Genomic DNA, 17,337 nt, shown 5'->3' on the forward strand with positions numbered 1-17,337 from the left:
TTGGCTGATTTCAAATGAATACATCTGTTAAAGATGTGTTTCACATCATGGCCTTTCAGATTGTTAATCAGTCAGTGCATCCTCCCACTATTTCCTACTGTGCTCCAAGGAAGGAGTGTGAAGATATAATAAAAATTGGAATTTCAAATAAAGTTTCTATAACCAGGCACCTGATTTTTAGGCCCCACAGGGGCCAGGGACAGAAGCAGATGGGAGCTCATACCAAAAATAGTGGCATTTTTCTGGAGGAAATGGGATGCAGCTACATGCCCGCATGTGGTGCATACAGCAATCAAGCGTATTCAGGGCCCCCATGTTCCACAGGTACTGGGGGCCAGTTTAGCTGGCTAGAGGTGGCCTCCTTGCAGCAAATCGGAGAACCAGAACTGCAGGCAGGCTTGGCCATCCTTGTTCCAAAGAAGAGTCATACTGGACTTTGAAACGTTAACTCTGTTTCTCTCTCCACAGATGTTGCCAGATCGGCTCAGCTTTTCCAGCATTTCTGTTTTTATTTAAGATCCCCAGCACCTGCAATATTTTGCTTCTATTACAGGCCATCCGTCCCTGTTTAGGTGTAGCACAAGCATAGAGGGGGCTTCCTGCCACCACCAGAGGGGTGGCCCAGCTGCAGATGTCACTTTTTATTTTAAATTTGAAGATGTTTGGAGTGCGGGCACCTCCATTTTGCAGCATCCTCTCACTCACTTGCTTTCCATGGAACCCTACTGCTGCTTTCAAGCTAGAACGTCTCTGATCTAGAAGGCCCTTCTGCATTGAGAGCCTGCCGGTTATACTTTGGATGCGGCACCCACTCTCAGTTAATGCCTCTCTGGGAAAAATCACAATGAGTGGCTTTTTAAAAATTAATTGTTCATGGCATGTGGGCATCAGTGGCTGGCCAGCATTTATTGTCCATTCCACAGGGCATTTGAGTCAACCACATTGCTATGGATCTTGAATCACATGTAGGCCAGATCAGGTAAGGATGGCAGATGTCCTTCCTTAAAGGGCATTAGTAAACCAGCTGGTTTTTTTTTTTACGACAATCGACAATGGTTTCATGGTCCAGATATTTAATGGATTCAATTTCAACCATCTACCCACAGCGAGATTTGAACCTCGGTCCCCAGAGTATTACCCTGCTGCGCCGATTACCAGTCTGTGACAATACCACTATGTCACCGCCTCCCCTGTTTTACACAGAATGAACTTTTGACTCCCATTTGAATTTGACAGCGGGTTTAAATGTCCACAGAAAAATCCGATGTTTAGTACCCGTGTCTGATATTCCTTCTCTTGTTGGGAAGCTTCTCTCATTCTCAGTGCTTTCCTTAGACTGGAAACTCAGTACCTGGAAACATTGAGCATTCTTTCTGTTCAATTTTAATAAATAAAATCAGTCCCTTTTTGAGAATAAATGTTTTGTAAAGAAAGAGATCGCTGATGTAGCTATACGGTCCCTTTAGAATTTGAGTCAGTTATAACAGCTTGTTATAATAGTGAAACAAATGCTAATAACTAGATATATGACATTGCATTGTCATTGGGAAAAACTTACATCAACCATCCGCTGAACATGTTTACTGATGGTCTTTGGATCAGGCTTTGTTGATACTCCGGGGGCCCAGTCTGCTACTACAGGTGGCTTGCAAGGAGTTGCTGGCTAAATGATACAATCATAAAGAGCTGTCAATTACTTTTGATCTGCAAATCATCCAATGGAAAACATTTTTTTTCAAATGATTGTTGGATGTTTTTGTCAGTTAGTAGTTTGGACAATCTGGCACAATTTCAAACAAATTTGTTTTCTGCATTAGTTATTGGATGTTAACGTTGTTCAAGTTACTTGTGTCAATGTCAGTATACTTTCTGTATCTTCCCTGTTATAAGCGGATTAACTGTTGACAAGTAACAAAGCAGATTTTCCTTTCCATGACATTGTGTTTTAATTATTAAATTAATGACAGATGTATTTGTTACTTATTTGATGTAAAAATTAAATCATCAAGGAATTTGAAGAGATAGTAAATTGTACTTTAAAAAAAGAGGACCGAGACAGGGCCGCTAATGCCAGAAATCTTAAATAATTACTTTGCCTTGGTATTTAGCAGGGCGATTAACATGTTGGACAAGACAGTAGTAGATGAGATTAAGAATTATATAAAGATACACAAGGTAGAAAGGGGCAGATTGATATACTGAGCAAACTTAAGACAGGGTGAACTTGTGGTCCAGATGGATTGCGCGATGAAAGAAATTAGGAAAGAGATAGCCACAGTACTATTACATAGATCAAATAATTCATTAGAAAAGGAAAGAGCAGCAAAGGACTGGCAAATATTTAATGCGATTCTTATATTTATAAAGGAGATAAGACAAGTCCAAGGTAAGTTCAGCGAGCTATAGACCAAATAAATTAACGTCAGTGGTAGCAAAGGACCAGAGGGGTCTGGAGGGTACAGATACACAAATCACAAAGTTGAGACAGAGGTTAATAAGGCCAATTTAAAAAAAAAACACGGGGGTTATTTTCTAGAGGAACAGAATTGAAAAGCAGACAAGTTGAGTTATACTTTTGTAGAAGTTAGACTAAATTTGGAGTACTATAAATAGTTCTGGTCTCCATATTATTAAAATAGTATGGAGGCAGGGCAGCACAGTGGGCAGTGGTTAGCACTGCTGCCTCACAGCGCTAACGTCCCAGGTTCGATCTCAGCTCTGGGTCACTGTCCTTGTGGAGTTTGCACATTCTCCCGGTGTTTGCATGGGTTTCGCCCCCACAACCCAAAGATACGCAGGGTAGGTGGATTGGCCACGTTAAATTGCCTTAATTGGAAAAAATTAATTGGATACTCTAAATTTATTTTAAAAAGAATATAGTATAGAGGCACTAGAAAAGGTGAAAATAACATTTGTTAGAAAGTTACCAGGAATGAGAAGTATCAGGAAAGATTTCAAAAAAGAATTTAGGGTAGCCAATTATTTTTTTTCTTAATTAAGGGGCAATTTAGTGTGGCCACGCTAAATTGAAACCCATGCAGACAAGGGGACAATGTGTAAACTCCACATGGACGGTGACCCGGGGCCAGGATCAAAACCAGGTCCCTAGCGCCGTGAGGCAGCTGTGCTAACCACTGCACCACCGTGCCGCCCTAAGTATCAGGAAATATTGAACAAGCTTAGGATTCTACTCCAGAAAAGGAGACACTGGGGTGACATGTGGAGGTTTTTGAAAGGTTCTGATAGGATAGCTGGTAGGGTAAAGAATGTTACCACCCATTGTGAGAACAAAATTAGGGTCCATAGATATAAGGTTTCCACTAATAATCCAACAGGGATTTGTACTACTCAGAGAGAGTGGTGAGAATGTGGAACACACGACTGCTCGGAGCAGTTGATCCAAACGGCATGGTTGCATTTAAGGGGAGACTAGATATGTGCATTAGGGGGAATGGAACAGAATACATAGTTTTATTAAACTCTGGTAAATGAAGAACAATAAAAGCACAACAAGCACATTTCTTAAAAACGTTTCATTGGCAGTAATTCAGGAGAATCCTATTTCTGGAGAGTGGCTAAAATGTGGAACTCACAACCCCAATGAGTAATTGAGGTGACTAGCATGGATGCATTTAAGGATTAGGGTGAGGGAACTGGACAAACACATGAAAGAGAAAGAAGTAAAAGGATTAATTAAGGGGGTTAGATTAAGGAGGTGTAAGGAGTTTCACATGAAGCGTAAACTCTGGCATTGAACTGTTTGCCGGAATAGTAACATATGTAATGTATTCACCATCCCATGTAGCATGAATTTATTTGGAATTTTGTAGACCTCAAAGTTGGGTCTCTGAGATCTGAAACCGAGGCCATTGCACCACAGACATGGGCATATTATTCATCAGACTGTCTAGGGCAGCACGGTAGCATTGTGGATAGCACAATTGCTTCACAGCTCCAGGGTCCTAGGTTCGATTCCGGCTTGGGTCATTGTCTGTGCGGAGTCTGCACATCCTCCCCGTGTGTGCGTGGGTTTCCTCCGGCTGCTCCGGTTTCCTCCCACAGTCCAAAGATGTGCAGGTTAGGTGGATTGGCCATGATAAATTGCCCTTAGTGTCCAAAATTGCCCTTAGTGTTGTGTGGGGTTACTGGGTTATGGGGATAGGGTGGAGGTGTTGACCTTGGTTAGGGTGCTCTTTCCAAGAGCCGGTGCAGACTCGATGGGCCGAATGCCCTCCTTCTGCACTGTAAATTCTATGATAAAATGTATTCATGATAGCACTAGCAGGAATACAGTGTAAACACCTACCCAATACAGCCTTAACAATAGTCACCCGAGATTCATCACCAACCTCTTAACTAGATTGGGAAGCAGTGCATGTACACCATTTCTAGATCCATAACAGTTATACTGACAATTGTTGACCCTATAATTAAGTCAAGTAGAAAATTCCTACGAAGGTTGGTAAGCTATCATTTATGCAGAAACATCTGTGCACATAATCATTCTATTTTGTTTTCAAGGCGACAGACATTTTGAAACAGGTAATCAGTGAATTATTCTAAATTGGCTTAACTGGAGCAGCCCTGTTGGACAGGAATGTACCCACAAAAGAGGGCCGTGTTATTTAAATAGCCAGACATATCGGAACTTTAAATTACCTGGGAGTAATTTTGATATTGGCTGATAGAATATTGTCTGTTTTACACTACCAGCTACTTATAATGTACCCGTACTGATAACAGGTGGCTGATCCAAAGTCAAAATGATCCAGCCCTCCTTTAGTCAGATTCAGATGTTTTGCAGAGAAATCCAAAATGACTAATTTCAGGTCACTTTGCTTCTTAACTGGGATTAGCATTGACCCTGTATGATATTTATAAATGCTGAGATGAAACTGTTTGTGTTATTGGTTTTGGTTTAACTCCCAAATTATATGAATGTCTTTTCTTTCAACTAAAATGATTCCCAGAAAAATTCACAGCTGCTTTCAAACTGAAATCAGTTACTAATGTCTTAGGAGCCATTGAGCATCTGATTTGAATATAATCCAATCTGATTGTCTTTCAAATTTCTCCATCTACGTGAAAGTAATTGATCACTCTGACAAGATGATCACAGCTATAATCAGCATTAAAGGGTGTCACAACATGGCATTTAGTGTGAAATACCAACATCATTTGATAGAAATGGTCTTACTGGAGCTTTATTGTTTCTTGGCTCACGTGCATATGAAAGCTCGTAAATTTCATCTTCCGAATAGTAGAGATCCAGTGAAAGCTGAAATAATGCAGAATACCAATTACATAAGCAGTTTGAAATAAATATTTTAGATTTTACTCACTGTGCTATATACATGACTCATTTTCGACATGCATCTTCTATTAGCAATTGACAGGTTTTCTAATTCGGAAACATTATACTCATTCATTTCAATTAATGATATAATGATTACTGATTATTCAAACCACACCTATTGCCTAACAGAAAAGACCAGTAACCGTGGTTACTGATGGCTTATGATAGAATGGCAGTTGCTGGAGTCACGCTTCATTTAACTGCACCAAATGCTGCTTTTAATATAGCTCAGATTCAGAATATTTCAGAAAAAGATCTCTATTGTGACCAAACGTTTTGATTTTGCTTGTGTTTTCTTTCTTGTATTCCTCCTTTTGACTACCTCACTTGGGTACGACTTTGCAAGCACCTTGTCCCAGGCCATGAAGACCTTACCCCTGTGAGCATTGTTCATATGAGCAGTAATGATGATCGCCATTGGGCTAACTGCAGATAGACTGACAGAGTGAGGAACTTCAGTTAGATAGATTGTAAAGGTTGGCATTGCTAAAGTAAAGAGAACATTTGAAGAGGGTATTCAAAGTCATGAGGGGCCTGGGAAGAATAGATAGGAAGAAATTGCTCCAACTAGTGGAAGGATGAAGAACAAGAGGGAAAGGGCTTAAGGTAATTGATAAAAGAAGCAAAGGTGATACGAGGAAAGTTGCTTTTTCACATAACTAGTAATTATGGAATGCAACACCTGAGAATATGGTGAAGCCAGGTTCCATCGAGGCAGTCAAGAGGGAATTTAATTATTAACTGAAAAGGTACAAGGCTATGAAGAAAAGGTGGGAGAGTGGCACTAGGTGAATTGTTCCTTCCAGATACCCAGCACAAACATGATGGGCTGAATGGCTGAACCATCCTATGATTCGAGGTCTTATCCTATCCGCACCAGCTGTTTATTAATGCACTAGTTAGGGGATCAGGATCCTAACTGTAGTCTTTCCTAATCGAGAAACAGTGTGGCTAACTGTAGTGACTCTATTGCTGGACCATCAAGATGAGCAAGAAATCCAGAGGTGGAGGGCAGACCTGAACGATTGGAGTGGCTCCTTGGGATTTTTTTTCCACACATGTGTTTAGCATTAAGACATTCCTTAAGGATCATTAGTAAAGCACATCTTAACCAGACAAAGCAAACAGTAAATTATTGTCCAGTAAGAGCACTCAAAAACCTTACCGGAAAACAAATGACCTTACTGGACAACAAGTGCTTAATACACACATGATAAAGATATGACTCTTCCCTAATGCATTGCTATGTGAAAGGAAACTTTCACTTGTTACAATACTTATCACGAGCAATTCCCTCCTAGTACCAAAATCAAGGTGAATGGGTATCCATCTCTTTATTCCTCCACCCCACCCTAACCCATTCCAGAGTTATGACCAAGTAAACAGGCAAGTTGATTAGCATAATCCAGTCTTCCATCAATGCTGCAACTGAGCATGCAGCTAGGAGGTGCTCAGGTATTCTGATGACTGCTCATGTTCTCCACAACCTTGAGAAATGGACTACCCACCCTGTCCACCTGACTACCTTTCGCTCCAACCTGACTACTCCCGACCTGAACCGCCTATCCCCCAGACCAGACTACCGCATCACCCCTCTGCCACCTCACCCACCCTGTTCACCTACCTCACCCACCCTACCCATTCACGGATATTTAAACTGGACCTTTAAACTTACCATACATCAGCTTGTGCCATAAAAAGTGGGTGTGCCCTGCTTTCCCCCAACTCTACTCCGCTGGCTATGACTGAGCTCTCTACAGGTCGCTGTACTCCACATTTCTGGGAAAACTGGATTTGGAAGGTCCCGGAAGAAATATGGAGCAGTGTTGAGTCAGGGCAATGTCCGACGCAGCAGTAATCAGACAATGATTGTTGCTCCTCGGAAGAATTGATTTATGTTAGGTATTATGTTATTTAATAAATAGACTGCTATCATTGGAGAAAGATAATATTCAAAATATAATGCAGGTGCAATTTAACTCGATCCTACTCTGAAGTTGCAGGGCCATAAGTGACTGATTAGCATTTTGATTTATTATCAGTAAATGGATTCTATTTCACATGCCCAGAGGGTAATAATCCCTCATAAGGCCCTGCATTTAAAGAACACCATTTGAATTTGTATGATTACATCTAATAATTTTCAAGGAACAGGCTCCAGGCAGATCATGGGAATCTGTGCTAATACAAGCTCTCTGCTGCCATTTCAAGCATAGTACCTCCTGCAGACAGAACTACAAATACAAAGGGGAGCTAGCTGTTTGAGTGTGAGTGAACTTGCTGAAAATAATGGCTGCTGGAAACAGTGGAATCAGATTAATGCTCATCTGTTTTAATTTAAGTTCACCAATTTTCAGAGAGCATTATTCCCGAGTTATGCTCAGTTCAATGCTGTCGGTGTAACACAAAGGAAGTGGTGTGGAAAGATTAAAGAGAGAGTCAGCAATGTATAATGTGTATTCTATATTCTCATTGCATTGCCTTTCATAAGTTATTCAATTCATTATTGGCCATGCACTTTAGACAAACCAAAGAAAGGAAAGGTTGCATGTTTTTAAAGGACTCGATCCTTATGGGATGTGTGCTTAGCAAAGCTTTTATAAAAAAAAATATTAAAGAAAGACTTACAAAGAAACTAGGCGCACGGGTAGGTAATCCAGCCCCTCGAACCTGCCCCGCCATTCAATACGATCATAGTTGATCTCATCTCGCCTCAACTCTACTTTCCTGTCCGTTCTCCATGACCCTTTAGCACATTACTATTTAAAATTTTGTATATCTCCTCCTTAAATTTACTCAATGCCCTGGCATCCACTTCACTCTGGGGTAGCGAATTCCACAGATTCACGACCCTTTGAGAAAAATAACTTCTCCTCATCTCGGTTTTAAATCTGCTACCCCTTATCCTAAAACTATGACCTCTCGATCTAGGTTGCCCCACAAGGGGAAGCATTCACTCTACATTTACTTTGTCAGTATTTTCATCATCTTATGTACCTCATTCTTCTAACTCGAGAGAGAATAGGCCTATACTGCTCAATCTCTCTTCAAAAGACAAACCCCTCATCTCTGGAATCAATCCAGTGAACCTCTCCTGAACTGCCTCAAGTACATCCCTCCCAAATAAGGGGACCAAAACTGTACACAATACTCCAGGTGCAGTCTCACTAATGCCCTATACAGTTGCAGCAACACTTCCCTACTTTTACTTGTTACAATAAAAGATCATTATTATTATTATTCATTTTGCTATAAAGGCCAAATTTCCATTTGCCTTCCTTGTTGTCTGCTGTACCTCTATGCTAGTTTTCTGCAATTTATGTACGAAGATACCCAGAGCCCTCTGCACCAACGCACTCTGAGGTTTTTCTCCATAGGTTGCCTTTCCATTTTCCGGCCAAAATGGATAGCCTCACACTTATCCATGTTAAACTCTATCTGCCAAATTTTGGCCCACTCACCTAACTTATCTATATCTATTTGTAAATTTCTTATTTCCTCATTGCAACTTACTATCACACCTATTTTAATATAATCTGCAAATTTGGCTGCAGTACCTTCTATCAAAGATCAAAGTTATTAATAAAGATTGTAAATAGTTGGAGCCCGAGAACTGAACCCTGTGGCACCCCACTAGTTACACCTTGCCAATCAGAATAAGACCCATTTATCCTGACTCTCTTTCTGCCTTCTGTCGGTTAGTCAGTCCTCTACCCAAGCTAATAAATTACTCCGAATCCCATGTGATCTAACCTTGTGTATTAACATTTGGTGCAGCTCCTCATCAAATGTCTTCTGGAAGTCCAGATCTACCACATCTACAAGATCCCCATTATCCACTTGGCTTGTTACATCTTTGAAGAACTCTAGCAAATTAGTCAAACATGATTTACTCTTCATAAAACCATGTTGACTCTTGATGGATTGCATTTTGACATTCCAAATTCCTATCATTACTTCCTTAATAATGGATTCTAACAATTTCCCAATGACTGATGTTAAACTAACGGGTCTGTGATTTCCTACTTTCTGACTCCCTCCCTTTTTGAATAAGGACATTGCATTAGCATTTTTCCAATCTACTGGAACGTTTCCCGTGTCCAGGGAATTTTGGAATATCATGACCAATGGATCCACTATCTGCGCTGCCACTTCCTTTAAAGCCCAAGGATGTAGGGCATCAGGCCCTGGGGACTTGTCTGCCCTCAATCCCAATAGTTTGTACAGCACTTTTTCCCTGAGGATGGTGCTTGTTCTAAGTTCCTCCCTTTCTATTACTTTTGCAATACCAGTTATTATTGGGATGGTACTCGTGTTCTCCACCGTGAATACTGAGGCAAAATATTGATTCAGCGTCTCCGCCATTTCTGTGTTCATTTTTTGGGAATGAAATCATGTGTAAGTGATTTGCTGATATGTTTTGATTCAACACATCAAAATTAATTATATCCTTTTAAATACATGAATAAGAAGATGGCACCTCCTTCAAGTTTTATTTTGCAGACTTTAATAGTAAAATTATCAGATATAAAATCTAGACAGGCATTTTCACATGGAATGCATAGGTGAAACCAAACTACCAACAGAATGGTCATTGAAGTTTCTCACCTTGTAGCTTTCACGCTGATTTTTTTTTGAGGGGAGTTGGTTTTAAAAGGATAGGTTTTTTTCCCCCAGGGAACAACAGATTAGAAGACTAGACAAAGAGATTTATTAATAATGTCCACAGCTGCAGATCCAGAGATTCTGAACTGGTTGCTTGTGACCACTTTGACTAATACAAAATCAATATTTTAGAATATGGGCTAAAGTCAGTTTAGTATCAATAGTCACCAGTCTGCTAGATATATTAGCACCAATCATAGGATTGTGCAGAAAATGACATTAGCAATAGCAGATATGGGCAGCACGGTGGTGTAGTAGTTAGCACTGCTGCCTCAGAGCACTGTGAACCTGGTTTTGATCCCGGCCCTGGGTCACTGCCTGCTTGGAGCTGGCACATTCTCCCCGTGTCTTCCTGGGTCTCACCCCTACGGCCCGAAAAGATGTGCAGGGTAAGTGAATTGGCCACGCTAATTTGCCCCTTAATTGGGAAAAAAAAGATTTGGGTATTCTAAATTTATATATATTTTTTAAATAGCAAGAGCTGAATTCTCCGTCGTCAGGATGCTCCATTTTATCGGCAGCCTGGGGGTTTCCCGATGGCATGGGGCTTCCCCAGAATGGGAAAGCCCATTGGCCAGTGGCAAAATCTGTATCAGCGTGGGTTTCCTCCAAGTGCTCCGGTTTCCTCCCACAGCCCAAAGATGTACAGGTTAGGTGGATTGGCCATGATAAAATTGGCCCCCAGTTCCCAAAGATGTAATAAAGTCTCCAGACCTTCTTCTGAGTCTAACTCTTCCAATTCCAGCTCAGAAAGCACTACCCAGGTTAGGTGGGGTTATGGGATAGGGCAGGGGAGTGGGCCTAGGTAGGGTGCTCTTTTGGTGGCCATTGCCGCTCAGTGGGCCAAATGGCCTTCTTCTGCACCATAGGGGTTCTATGGTTTTTGAGGATTCAAACTATTTTATCCAAATGTTAGGTTTCTCTTAAGTATTCTGCATCAGTGGTATATTTTCTAAAACTTCTCTTCGATATTCTTTGAAGAAATAGTATTGATCAGCTTGTTTCCACAACAACTTGAATTTATATAGCACCTTTTCTATGGTAAAATGTCCCAAGGTGCTTAATTAATGACCCAAATTGGATGATTTGGCTATCCTTATCTTGGCATCTTTGAAAGGCCTATGTCCCAGTGATTGAGGTGCCATAAGACCATTAGACATGCAAGCAGAATTAGGCCATTTGGTCCATTGAGTCTGCTCCGCTATTCAATCACGGTCAACCCCATTCTCCGGCCTTCTCCCTATAACCCCCGATCCTCTTATTAATGAAGAACGTATCTATCTCTGTCTTAAAAACACTTAGTGACTTGGCCTCCACAATGCAGCAATGAGTTCTGTTAAGTAATGGGTTAAGAGACATTGCAATTAGTTGTCTCATTTATGTTAAGTATCCATTAATTGACACTGATATGTAAAGGGGCTTCAGGTGGCCTCTGTCAGGTGATGTATAGTTAGAGTTTTGTGCAAAGGCTGTTGGAATGAAATAAATGTGTGTTTGTGTAAAAGGAACAGAACTTTAGACTCTTCATATCACAGCAACTAAAACGTCTAACAGTTGGTAGCAGAGGATGGTTGCTGTGTAAATGTGAAGGGTTGAAAGATATAACTTTTCCAGATCAAACCAAGGAGTGAGTGAGAAAAGAAAAAAAAAGGAATATATGGCTGAACCGAGGATAAAGATAGCTGGATATGACTATCCTCCCTTATTTTCTGAAAGGGAATCATACGACCAATGGAGAAGTGCAGTAGTTATGTGGACTAAGGTAACTGCTTTGGGAAAGATAAAACAAGGTATGGCATTGGCTCTTTCTCTACCATATGGCAGTAAAATCCGAAACAAAGTGCTTTCTGAGCTGGAATTGGAAGAGTTAGACTCAGAAGAAGGTCTGGAGACTTTATTACATTATATGGATAAGATTTATAAGAAAGATGACTTGTTAAGTGCGTATGAAGCATGGTCGGATTTTGATAAGTTCCGGAAAATGGAGGATATCTCCATGGAAGACTATATAATGGAATTTGGCAAACTATATAAAAGGCTGCAGAAACAGAACCCCAGAAATGTGTGGGGCATCTTGGCTCTATTAGCCACAAAGGCATGGGAATGCAAATCTATAGATATAAAAGCTGCCTTTTTGCAGGGGCATCAGCTCCAGAGAGACATTTTTCTCCGTCCTCCTAAAGAAGCAGCTAACACAGAAGGGGTACTCTGGAAGTAGAACAAATGTATATATGGATATGCATATAGAGTCTGGTATTTTTCGGTAAGGTCAGTTTTGTTAAAGTTAGGCTGTTGCCAGTTGAAAGCAGATCCTGCTATGTTTTACTGGCACTATAAAGGAAATCTTTCTGGCATTTTTATGATGCATGTCGATGACTTTTGTGGGGTGGGACTAGTGATTTTGAAGCTATTGTAATCTCTGGTTTGAGGAAAGAATTCAGGGTTAGAAATCAGGCTTCCGGTGGATTTAAATATATTGTACTGGAAATTGGACAGACTAAGTTAGGGGCTACTTTAGGTCAGCAATCTTATTTGGAAAGCATCAGCCCAATAGCAATTAGTCGTGGCCGAGTTTCACAAAAAGACGCAATGGTTTCAAAGATAGAAAAAGAGCAACTGCAAAGTTTAATTGGGCAACTGAACTGGTTAGGTAGACAGACTAGACCGGACGTGAGTTTTGATGTCTTAGAGTTGAGTACAAAAATGAATGACCCCAAAGTGGAAGACATAATAAGAGCAAATAAAGCGTTGGCCAAACTAAAAATGCAGGAATGTGTTTTGAAGTTCCCGGTTTTAGTTGACCTTAGGCACTTGAACCTCATAGTTTATAGTGATGCGTCCTATGCAAATTTATGTGATGGGGTTTCAAGCGCAGGAGGTTTTATAATTTTCCTTTTGGGAAACAATGGTAAATGTTGCCCGCTTGTGTGGGAAACAAAGAAAATAAGGAGAGTGGTAGAAAGTACCTTGGCTGTTGAGATGGTGGATATGGCCTTTTATATAAGTATGATATTGACAGAAATTTTGGGATTAGGGGATCTGGGTAATCTACCCATTGATTGTCACATTGACAATAAATCCCTGTGGGAAAATCTGCACTCTACAAAAAGTGTCAATGAAAAGAGGTTACGGATAGACATCGCAAGCTTGAAGCAGATGTTGGACAGAGGGGAAATAACAAAAATTAAATGGGTCGACAGGAGCTATCAACTGTCAGACTGTTTTACGAAAAGAGGGGCGAGTTCACAGAAACTTTTGGATATTGTTAATGAAGGGCGCTTGTTTCTGTGACTGTTTTTTTGTTTTCCTTTCTCGTCCAAACAAAAAAAAGGGGGGGGGAAATCATGTGTTGTTTTTGAGTTTCTTGAAATTTTGTTTTCACCGAATTATTTTTTTTCCGCCAAGAAAGGGGAGACTGTTAAGTAATGGGTTAAGAGACATTGCAATTAGTTGTCTCATTTATGTTTAGTATCCATTAATTGACACTGATATGTAAAGGGGCTTCAGGTGGCCTCTGTCAGATGATGTATATTTAGAGTTTTGTGCAAAGGCTGTTGGAATGAAATAAATGTGTGTTTGTGAAAAAGGAACAGAACTTTAGACGCTTCATATCACAGCAACTAAAACGTCTAACAAGTTCCACAGATTCACCATGCTCTGGCTGAAGAAATTTTTCCTCATCTCTGTTTTAAAGGATCGTTCCTTCAGTCTGAGGCTGTTCCCTCGGGTTCTAGTTTCTTCTACCAGTGAAACATCTTTGCCACATCCACTCTATCTAGGCCTCTCAGTATACTGCAAGTTTCAATGAGATTCCCCCTCATCCTTCTGAACTCCATCGAGTACAGACCCCGAGTCCTCAACTGGTCCTCATATGATAAGTTCTTCATTTCAGGGATCATTCTTGTGAACTTCCTCTGGACCCTTTCCAAGGCCAGCACATCCTTCCTTAGATGCGGGGCCCAAAACTGCGCACCATACTCCAAATGGGGTCTGACCAGAGCCTTATACAGCCTCAACAGTACATCCCTGCTCTTGTATTCTAGCCCTCTCAACATGAATGCTAACATTGCATTTGTCTTCCTAACTGCGAACTGAACCTGCATGTTAACCTTCCTGAACTAGGACTCATAAGTCCCTTTGTGTTTCTGATTTCCGAAACCTTTTCCCATTTAGAAATAGTCTATGCCTCTATGCTTCTTACCAAAGTGAATAACCTCACACTTTTCTACATTGTACTATATCTGCCACTTCTTTGCCAAATCTCCTAGCCTGTCCGCATCCTTCTGCAGCCTCTCTGCTTCCTCAACACAACCTATCCCCGTGTCTTGTTGTGTCGCCTTGTTGTGTCTGGAAATTCAGTAGTGGTGGCCATGCTGAGGGGGGGGCAATTTCAACAGCACTTCAAGTTGAGGACAGGGTCGGGGGTGATGCCTTTAAGAGGGAATTATGAGGCAGCGTAGTGGCACAGTTGAGTAGCAATGCAGCCTCACGGCGCCGAGGTCCCATGTTCGATCCTGGCTCTGGGCCACTGTCCGTGTGGAGTTTGCACAATCTCCCCGTTTTTGCATGGGTTTTGTCCCCACAAACCAAAAGATGTGCAGGGTAGGTGGATTGGCCACGTTAAATTGCCCCTTAATTGGAAAAATGAATTGGATACTCTAAATTTAAAATAAAACAGGGAATCATGGGTTTGAGCCGGGGACGATGGATGCAAGGTACCAGGATGGGAGGAGAAAGGGAGTGAAAGAGATGAAGCATCTGTTTCTGGAGGGAAGATTTGCAAGTTTAGAGGGGTTAGGGGTGAAGTATGGGCTGCATCGTGAGGAGGGTTTTAGGTATTTGCAGGTGCGGAATTTTGCAAGAAAGACTTTTCCAAGTTTCTCATTGGTGCAGCCCTCCTTATTGCTGGAGAAAATACTGTTGGTGGGGGGGGCTGGAGAGTGGGGTTGTCTCAGTGATTTATGGTAGGATTATGGTGGAGGAGAAGGAGTCAATTGAGGGGATTACGGCAAAGTGGAAGGAAGAGTTAGGGATGATGCTGGAGGAAGGATTATGGTTTGATGTGCCTTGACCTCCTGTGTGATTCTGGGGCTGTTTCAGCTGAAAGTGGGTATAGGGCGCACTTGACAAGGGCAAGGACTTACCGGTTGTTTGAGAGGGTTGGAGGATAGTTGTGAGCGGTGTGGGAGGGCCCAGTCAACCATGTCCATATGTTCTGATCCTGCCCGAGGTTAGAGAGGTATTGGAGGTCAGTTTTCAGCACCGTGTCCGAAGTTCTGCACAGAGGCCATATTCGGGGTGTTGGACCAGTCAGAGTTGCAGTCGAAGCAGGGGCCTTCGCCTCGTTGATCACTTGCAGGCAGGTCCAATTGGGGTGGCGGTCAGCTTCTCACCCCTGTGTCTTGGTGTGGCTGGGGGACCTGCTGGAGTCTTTAGCCTTGGAAAAGGTAAAATTTGCACCAAGAGGGGCGGAGGAGGGGGTTCCACCAGAAGTGGTGGGTGTTAATTTTGTATTTTGGAGGCCTGGTTGCTGCCAAGGGGTAAGGAGCTGGAGGGGAGCGGGTGTTGGGTTTGTGTAAAAATGTAAAAATGATGAATAAAAATATTTTTCAGAAAAATACATCCTGTCCCTCTACAGTTCTTTGTATCATCTGCAAACTTAGCAACAGTGCCCTCTGTTCATTTTTCCAGATCATTAATGTATATCGTGAATAGCTGTGGTACCGAAACTGACCCCTGCTGAACATCACTAGTCACCGGCTGACATCCTGCTTTGTGTCAGTCAGCCAAGCCTCTATCCATGCCAGTACCATGCGCCAACACCATGGGCTCTTATCTTATTTAGAAGCCTCCTGTACGGCACCTTGTCAAAGACCTTTTGGAAATCCAAATAGATCCCGTTCATTGGTTCTCTTTTGTCCAGCTTCCTCATTACTGCCTTCAAAGAATTCTAACAGATTTGCCAGGCATGATCTCCCCTTGACGAATTCATGCTGACTCAGTCCTATTTTACCATGCACTTCCAAGTACTTCACAATCTCATCCTTAATAATAGACTTTAAAATCTGACAAATTCAGGCGAATCGGCCTATAATTTCCTGTCTTCTGCCTCCCTCCCTTCTTAAACAGGGGTGTTACATTAGCCATTTTCCAATCCTCTGGGACTCTCCCTACCTCCAGTGATTCCTGAAAGAAACCTTTTTGCCTCTACTAGTGGTCGACCTTAGATTGTTTATCACCAGATGAGTCAAGAAACTATCAGAGTAAAGGGAGACGTACTGTGAGCAAATGCACCAGGTCCTTGTTTGCATCCAGTGGAGGTGCAGTGTTCTGAAGCTGGACGAGCTCGTTGATGTGGTTGTAGAGAGTCTGCAGTTTGTGTACATTAATCTTGTTATCTTCAACATAGTCTGGCAAGGCTTCATGTAGTGAGATAAGATCTTTCAGGTGGACGCCCAGAATAGGGATCTTGAAGTCTATGCATTCACTGTATACGCGTCGGTAGTTGTTGTAGTTTCCACTGGACGAAAGCAGCTCAGTCATTTCATTCATCACCTATATTGGAAAAACTCAGAGTTGCAGACAGTGTGTTTGAATGTCATTACCTAAATAAATCTTTTATCTTTAGCATATGTTTTCCTTTTAATTTCTGTGCGGTACAAGTGTCCAACAAGGGGGTAGAAATTTGTCTCAAGAGGGAATATAAATGGTCAGTATCACACCAACTGCCTGAGATCGTCCATCATTATATTTGACCAGGATGGTACGGCTTTGCTTTGCTCTGTTGATTGTGGAACTGCTTAATTCAGCCTAGCTGCTTTATTTATCCTATGAGTGTTTGTAGCAACTCAATTCAATCTAAAACATGCTTGCTACTGCTTATAGCAGGCTCTTCTAAATGCCCCACTGTTTTTGTCTTCTGAGTTGATGCAATGGTGGAGTAAGGGATTTGTCGGGCTGGGAGATTACAGATTGTGACAGTATATAAACATGATGCCACTGAGCGCCGACAGTGGTTGTTTCTACTCTTGTTGACATACATTGAAGTCTACTATCCAATGTATATTCTGTGCTCTTGCTATCCTCAATGCTTCCTCCAAGTAACCTTCAATATGGAAGAGTATTGGCTGATCAACTTGGGGGAGGAGGTGGCGTAGTGGTATTGTCACCAGACTAGTAGTCCAGAGATCCAGGTTACTGCTGTGGCGACCCGGGTTCAAATCCTGCCTTGGCAGATGGTGAAATCTGAATTCAATTTTAAAAAACGAAACCTGGAATTAAAAGTCTAATGATGACCATGAAACCATTGTCGTACC

At 41.6% G+C, this 17,337-nt stretch overlaps 1 protein-coding gene across 2 annotated transcripts in view; it reads right to left on the reverse strand.

The window, feature by feature from the left end:
- The window catches only part of LOC140396318 (RAS guanyl-releasing protein 1-like), a 172,584-nt gene that overhangs the window by 31,249 nt on the left and 123,998 nt on the right, over positions 1 to 17,337 (reverse strand). For both annotated transcript variants that reach the window (XM_072484813.1, XM_072484803.1), the window contains 3 exons: positions 16,301 to 16,576; positions 5,198 to 5,278; positions 1,559 to 1,663 (listed from right to left, as the gene is read on the reverse strand). In XM_072484813.1, coding sequence (XP_072340914.1) covers positions 1,559 to 1,663; positions 5,198 to 5,278; positions 16,301 to 16,576 — 462 coding nt within the window. The remainder of the gene's footprint in view (positions 1 to 1,558; positions 1,664 to 5,197; positions 5,279 to 16,300; positions 16,577 to 17,337) is intronic.

The sequence above is a fragment of the Scyliorhinus torazame genome, chromosome 2 (assembly GCF_047496885.1).
Source record: "Scyliorhinus torazame isolate Kashiwa2021f chromosome 2, sScyTor2.1, whole genome shotgun sequence".
Classification (NCBI taxonomy): domain Eukaryota; kingdom Metazoa; phylum Chordata; class Chondrichthyes; order Carcharhiniformes; family Scyliorhinidae; genus Scyliorhinus; species Scyliorhinus torazame.